The sequence below is a fragment of the Pteropus alecto genome, unplaced genomic scaffold, assembly GCF_000325575.1.
Source record: "Pteropus alecto unplaced genomic scaffold, ASM32557v1 scaffold359, whole genome shotgun sequence".
NCBI lineage: Eukaryota > Metazoa > Chordata > Mammalia > Chiroptera > Pteropodidae > Pteropus > Pteropus alecto.
The window spans coordinates 1,450,027-1,457,817 of NW_006443119.1; the positions used below are offsets into that span (position 1 = coordinate 1,450,027).

Below are 7,791 nucleotides of genomic sequence, written 5' to 3' on the forward strand. Positions count from 1 at the left end.
TCCTTACTCAGAGCCGCATTCCAACATCCCCTTACCGTCAGGACCCACACAGACACACACAGATTGTGACATGTATAAAAACTGGGACGGACACTTGTTCCTAATTGTTTTCATAGTGTGGCATCTCATAGGCCAAACAGATAGTTAATCCTCACAGCCCTTCAGACATCGATCAGTGATCGCACGTGGGGGTGGGAGTGGAAGGTGGGGAGTAGCCTTCCTCTTCCCAGGACTGGATGGTGGGGCAGGCAGGACTGAAATAGCTCAGTCCAGATTCCCGGCACATCGGGAACACGTGACCCAGGAATTCCCCCAGGATCTGCTGGCAGCAGTCACCTGACATAATTAGGCTCCCTATCAGGCATTCAGTCTCCCTTTAAGGAATTTGAGTTGAGTTTCATTAGTTAAGATCATTTCCGAGTGTGTCTGCCTCCCTCGCCTGTCTGCTGTGGACAGATAGCAGCCAGGTCCACTCTTCACTAAAGCCCTTTTCTGCAGTCCCACAAGAGCTTTGGTTAAAACAGGGGAGATCTCTTTTCTCTGGGGTGTTTAGTCATCCATGCCTTGCCCCTTAAATAGGGATCCACATTCTGGTCAAAGGAAGCTGAAGTGGGATTAGGAAAGATGCAAGGGTAACAGTTGATCTAACCCCCATTGCCATCACCAGTTTATCTGATAATATAATGGAGGGAAATTGGTCATCTGTAGATGTTTTCACTTTAGCCTTTGAATTCCATTTCACTCATATTCCTTTGGTTCCTAGCACCTATTGAGTGCCTTTTTTGTGCCTAGTAGTGCATTAGGTGTTGGGGACACCTGAAAGCATTCATAAGACTCTAGATTAAGCCTGAAAGGGAACCTTAGGTTCATCTGTATGATTCTTCCATCTTACTTATGAGGAAATGATTCATATAGCTCACTGTCTCACATCCTTCGGGTCTCAGCTTAAAAGGCCCTGTCTCCAGGAATCTGCCCCTGACCAACTTCTTCCTGTATGGGTTAGGGGTTCCTTCCTGTTATACACCCCAAGGGCATTCTGTTTTCCCCCATCATGGACACATCTTTCTTTGTCTAGGATTTGCTTGTTATTTCTCACTAGGCTGAGAATTCTCTCAGAGCAAAGACTATGTCCGTCTTGTCACCATCATATCCCTAGGCCCAGCACATAGTGGACACCAGTATCTATAGAATGAATAAGGGATTGGTAAAAGCCCCAGAACTATTTGGTATCAGTCAGTACTAAACTCAGGTTTCCCAACACTGAGCCCTGTGCTTGCTCTTATAATACCCACGCTTCTTCTTGAGAGCTCTAATCCATCCTGATGGTCCCAGCTAGGTGGGCTCCCAGGAATAGATGCCGATCTTAAGGGAGAAAGGAAACAGCAGGTCAGGGGAACCATCATCTATTTTTGCAGGCAACCCAAGCAAGAGAGGAGGCAGTCAGAGGGAAGAATGCCAAACTGGCTGCCACCCCCCCGTAGCCCTCCAGATTTGGGGAAGGGGGTTGATTTCCTGTATAAGTGGATCCTCTCCAGCCACAAAAGGACAAAGGTCCCCATTCTCTACCCCTAACTCACACTAGAAAGGATCAAAGCACCAGTAGAAATAGAAAAGTGGGCAGACACTAAATACAAAATTCAGTCACTGGGGATCTTGTCCTTCTTGACCCTCAGCATGCCCGGAGTACACAGCTGGAGGCACCATTCTCCTGGTGGTCTGAATCTCAGCTATGCCCCAACAGTTGTGCGGTCTTGGGCAGAATAATACCCACTTTACAAGACTGAGTTATCATGAAGAATCAAGGGGAAATGTTTCTTTCTCCCCATTACAGTCCACATTTTAGAGGGAAGAGAAGAGCCTATGGATATTCTCATTTCACTCTAAGTGACATTCAGCATGGGGATTCTGGACCTAGTGCTCCAGATCTTAAAAACCGAGCCAAACCTCATAACTTACCACCAGTTCTCCTGACTCCAAAATCACAGAGAGGAATACTTTGGGTGGGCAGCTATTTACACATTTAGGGTTACGAGTTAAATAGTAGGAGTGTACATTTTTAATGAATGAATGTTCTCTCCATCTCCTTCTAACACTTCGTAAATTCTACCACATGTTGAGGGACTCACTCAACCCTAGAAGCCTTCTTTGATGAAGAGGTAAGAACTTTCCAGAACTGAATTTCTGGGATTCATTTAGCGTTGATCTAACTGAAGGCAGATGAACTCAGAACCCTGGAACAGCTCTCCACCACTTCTCCCACTTAGCTGGAGTCCGCCTCCATCTCATTCCATCCCTTTCTCCCGCTATAGTCTTAAAGAAGTACTTACTGATTTTGGCTGGAGAGAAGCAAATTACTCAGGATGGAGAAATATTTTGGTGGCCTCTAGTAGCTGTCGGAGTGCTAACTGAGAACACAGCACCATAGAAGGCCAACAGGTGGCTCCAACCAAGACCAAGAGCCACTCAGAGGCAAGTGCAGTTCCAGGGCCCCTCAAAGGTTTCAGACCCCAAAAGTACCAATCCCTTACTCTCTCTGCCTGTCTAGGAGGAGTGGGTGGAGGGGGCGGGAGGCTCAGGTAGGCGTGGCCCCATTGACATCTTTTCCAGCCACGCGGAGGGGAGGAAGCGGGGCCGGAGCCTTGAGTGGACCAATGCGGGCGGCCCCGGTCACGCGTAGCCGGCGAGCGGACCAATGGGCGCTGGGGGGCGTGGCCAGTACCTCCAACTCCGAGCGTTTATAGCAAGTTGGAATGCGGCGCCTGGGCGCGCTCGGGGGCGGCTGAGAGTTCCCGTGCTGGCCGCGGGGCGTGTGTCCCGGATCTAGCTCTACCCCCGCAGCGGGTCCCCCTTCAGCCCTTGCTGCAGCTCGCGATGGAGTCCTTGGCTTTCCCCCGGTATCCCGGCCCGGCTCCCTCGGCCGCCGCGGCCCTGCCCGACGGGCTCAAGTCTCCCAAGCCCCTGATGAAGAAGCAGGCGGTAAAGCGGCACCACCACAAGCACAACCTGCGGCACCGCTACGAGTTCCTGGAGACCCTGGGCAAGGGCACCTATGGCAAAGTGAAGAAGGCGCGAGAGAGCTCGGGGCGCCTGGTGAGTGCAGTTCCCTCTCGAGGGCCGGGCCCGGCTGGCGGCTTGAGGCTGGGCCGGCGGAGGTTGGGCCGGGGGCTAGTGCCTTGCTCCGGGGAGTGGCCCCATTCAGTCTTTACCATGTTGAAGTTGCATCGCGGGGGCATTGCAGATATGTCTGTCCATGATTGTAGGGACAATGGTCGTGGACCTGAGACTCCCAACAACACCGACGGTATGTGATGATGGCCAATAAGTGAGGGGGTCGGGCAGTTGTTTTAGGGTGCCTAAGGAGACGAATAGTGTCCTGTCTTGGGATGAGGCCTTCTAAAGAAGATGAGACTTAAGTTGGATTTTGCTTGGAACAGACTATCCAATAGAGTGAAATGGAAAGAGAAAGTAGAAGGCACCTGATCATAATAGGGTTTTAGTGTGTGTGTGGTGTGGGGGGGGAGAGAGAGAGAGAGAGGGAGAGAGAAGGAGAGAGAGGGAGAGAGAAAAGAGGGAGAGAGAGGGAGAGAGAGGGAGAGAGAGGAGAGAGAGGGAGAGAGAAAATGAATGAGCTGTCCGGTTCTCCAGCATACTACGGAGATCTACACGGGGGTAGTGGTAGGAGCGGGACTGACACTTAGGTCCTTTCCAGCTTTCAGAGTGAGTGGAAGTTTCATTATGATGGGCTTTCTATTCTGGGAAATGTGAAACCAGGCCCTGGTGCAAGGTCCACTGTGCCCCAAGATACCTTTGGCTTTGGGGCTGTTTTAGGAAGCTTTTGGTGTGTGTGTATGGGGAGTAGTAGTCTGTGGGACTTTGAGCAGTTTATCTCTGTACTGTTTCCCCTTCTGCAAAAATGGAGAAAACAAGGCCTCCCACACAGGCTATGAGGATTGAATGAGATGCAAATGTGAATTTAAATTGTTCCTGACATGTAGAACCCACAGTGAGAACTGATATCAGTATCTGGAAAGGCCAGTCCTGAAAGGATGGCAAGTTTGCCAAATGTTAGGTAGCAGTAGTTCTCAAACTTGAGTTTAATGTGCATAGGAATCACCTGGGGTGCTTGTTTAAAATACTTATTCTCTGGTTCCACACCCAGAGGATTTTATTTTGAAGGTCTAGAATGGGGCAAATACTCTGTATTTTAACAAGCCCGTCAGGGCACGTGGTCTGGGGATTGTTTTGCCAAATCCAGTTGAGTGCTGGTTATGAGACACGCATGTGTGTGGCTATGGTTTGCCCTCTTGGTTATGGCTGCAGTCGCCTCCCCAGATTGTTTGCTTTCACAGCCAGTAGCTGGTTTGAATTCAGGAAGTCATTTCATTGGCAAAGGAGAGTGGATGCTGGAGAAAGGAGGTGGATTTATGGCCCGTCAATAGGACCGAGGATGTTTTTCCTGCTAATGCCTGGCATGGCCCGCAGTTGCCTGCTGCCAGGTTACAGCTATTGGGCAATCATATACTTCCTGGCTTTCTTTTTCTTTCTCTTTCTGTAAAGTGTGAAACCTGGTGGGGCTCCAGGCTCAAGACTGCTGGGCCCAGACTTTGTCAGGGGCTTAGCTGGAAAATAGCTGCTCATGGCTCCTGCCTCTTGTTGTGGGGCACATTGGGTTGGGAGGACTGGGGGACCCAGAAACTGAGGAAACTGAGATGGGAGTTTAGAGTTCCCATCGGGCTCTTGACCTGGGTCACTGCATGTGTGTGTTCGTGCCAGCAGGAGAAAGAGAGAGAGAGAGATCACATTGATTCTGGAATGAGATAAACCAGCTTTCAGTTTTCAAACCTCAGTGGCTGTGGGCAGAGATTCCAGCTCTTGTTACATCAGAACAGAGAGAATTCAGAAGGCACTCCCTGGCCTCATGCCTTTTGTTGTATGCAGGGAGCCAAGATCAGTAGGAATGGGACCCCTTCTGAACTTCCCTGATCCATCGACCACCCTGTGCTTCTGCTAGAAACTCGCTCGGGGGTCTTCTTCCCCCTTGAAGAGCAGCTACCTGCTGTGCTCATGATTTCTCATTTCTGGAGAGGAGTCCTCTTCCCCACCCCACCCTCATTCCTGCCTCTTCACTGTCCTCCCGGAAGAGAGACTGACCTGGTGCCTCAGTGGGAGAGAAGGGCCTGGGAGCCATCCAAGACCTCCCTCAAAATGAGCTGAGATTGTTGGTGGGGGCTAAATTCGGAGGAAGGCCTGCTGGGTGACTCCCATCCCAATTTTCTCTCCACTTTTCTAGCACATTTCCCATTCCCTGCCTGGCTAGATGAGATTATCAAAGGCCAGATGGGATTGTCTGGAGGGAAGGGCAGGTGGGCAGTGCTAATGGCTACTCCAGGAGGGCATCAAAGGGAAAACAAATATTTGCTCTGGATTTTCTAGTCTCCAAGTACATTCCTGGTATCCAAATGACATTTCCTCCTGTGACTCTTCCAGCTCCCTGACTACCCCTCCCCCTAAAGAGAAAAACACCTGCTGGGGCCTGGGAATGGTGGAGTCCACCAAGACCTTTGGGATGATCCACATGGAAGTCACCTTCAAGGGGTGCCATGAGGAACATGAAGGGGGCCCAAGAGGATTGTAATCTAGAGCAGGGGTGCTTCTGTCTCTTTTATGTATTAGATGGCTACATGGGATTTCAAACTGTTTGAAAATGACTGAGATGGTCCTATTCCTTCATTGACATATGGGGAAATGGAGGCCCAGGGAGGGGAAGTGACTTATTCTGTGGCTGATTAGTGGCACACCTGCAACATAGGCCCCTGATTTGACCACCCCAGTCCTAGATGACCAATACTGAGTCTTGGTCTGGGAGCTGGCCTTGAGTCGAGCCCAGGCTTGTCCCAGTGCATTGTCATTCCAACTCTGTTATAATGGGCTTGTTCAGAGGCTAGCTGCCTTTCCCAGAGCTCCAGGCAGTGCCGAGAGCGGAGGAGTCACTGAGAACCAACTCCCACCCCCGCACACACTGCCTCTGTTGAGGGATCCTGGGTGGCTGACCTATACTACATTCCTGGTTTTTACCTCGTCAGGAAGGCTGCTTAGTGCAGTCAGACTGCAAGCATTCAAATCCCGGCTCTATTGTTTACCAGCTGTGTGACCTCTCTGTATCTCAGTTTCCTCATCCATAAAGTGTGGATTATAATAATTCCTATTTTACGGTGTTCTCATAGGATTAAATAAGATAATATATGTAAAGTGTTGAGCATAGTAGCTGATACCCACAGTGTTGTTATCCCAGCAAGGCTGGCTTCGACCCTGTCCTGGAGTGGAGGTACCCATCCTGGGACTGTCCTGCCCTGAGCAGAAAATGGGTTTGCTCAGCTTCCTTAAGCCTAACCACTTTGGTCTCTGCTTTGTTCAAAGTCCTAGTATCCCCTTCAGCCCCTGCTCCAGAGAAGGGTTCCTACTTAGCCAGCTGCCAAAGGCCTCTTCTTCATAATGCTGCCCTCCCAGCTCCTCCTGCACCTGCTTGCTCAGTAGCAGGGAAGGAGGCTCCGGCTGCAGGCAACACTTGTCCTTGGGCTCTGGCCAAACCACACAAGAGGGCTGGGCAGGGAAGCACCTTGCCCAGCAATCTGGCAGAGTGGGCAGGAGGGTGGCAAGAAGGGGTGGGCACAGCATGGGATTGAGGGGACTCACATTCCCCTTATTCCGGGAGCCCATTCCTCTCCCTGCCTGGTTCTCTGGCAGGCTTAGTGTGATGCTGAGCCCCCTACCCCACAGGCCCGTCCCCACTCTGCCCAGCCCACGACAGCCCAGCCCAGCCTCTCCTTCATTATCTAAATGGGTCATCCTCCAGCTCCTTGTCCCGCCTCCCAGATGGCAGCTGCTCTGTGAAAGGCCAGAGAGGAGTCAAGGATTTTGGCTCCAACTCCTAGTGATAGCTATGACCAGAGATGCCCAGCTTGCACCTTCCTTCTGGAGACGTGGAACCAGAACTTTTAAATATTCCCTTTCTAAGACTTTTCTGCCATCTTCTGCTGAATTTAGATCGTTCCTGATCTGAGTTTGGGGGTGGGAGACAGTGTTTAACCAACTGAGTCCCAGTTCCCATCTCTCTGGCATGTTTGTATATCTGTCAGTGGGATGGGGGTGGCTGGTAGTACTGCAGAGACTGGCCCAAGGCAGAATGTGGGGAATTCCCTTCTCCAGGGGTGGGAGGCAGGGAGCTTGAGGCAGGGCAGGGCATCTGCAAGGATGCTTTGTGTTCTGAGATGGCATCTTCTCCAGGCAGCATTCCTCCATCTTGGATCCTGACTCTGCCTTGATATGTCAGGGAACCTTGGAAGAGTCAGTGGACCTTTATGGACTCCATGTTTGCCATTTGCAAAATAGGGTAGGGAATTAGCCCTGCTGCCTTTCCAACATGCATAGCAGCGGGGGTTAGAGATCACTGGGCCAGTATCAATAGGGATTTTGCTCAGGCCTGTTAACATAGATCTAGCATGCGGCCTCTGAACAAGCCCATTATAACAATCCTTGGCTACAGCCTTCCTGGCGTAATAGCAGGTGACCCATTTCTGAAGATGCTAGCATTGTGCCAACATTTGGAAGGGAGCTTAGAGATCCCGATGTGCAAATTTGTGAATGGTTCCTTTCTTTCTGGCTTTTGCTCAAACCTCTCTCTCTGCCTGGAGTGCCCCTCTTGCCCTTCTTTGGCTTGGCAAACCCCACACATCCTTCAAGATCTAAAACAAAGTTTTTTCCCACAGGTGGTTTTCCCTGCTGCTCTATGCA

At 50.8% G+C, this 7,791-nt stretch overlaps 1 protein-coding gene across 1 annotated transcript in view; it reads left to right on the top strand.

Annotated features, from left to right (window-relative positions):
• The first annotated feature begins 2,743 nt into the window (after positions 1-2,743).
• Positions 2,744-7,791, top strand: part of NUAK2 (NUAK family kinase 2) — a 17,225-nt gene continuing 12,177 nt past the window's right edge. The window contains exon 1 of the mRNA XM_006922858.3: positions 2,744-3,090. Within this exon, the coding sequence (XP_006922920.1) occupies positions 2,872-3,090 (219 nt within the window). The 5' untranslated portion in view covers positions 2,744-2,871. The remainder of the gene's footprint in view (positions 3,091-7,791) is intronic.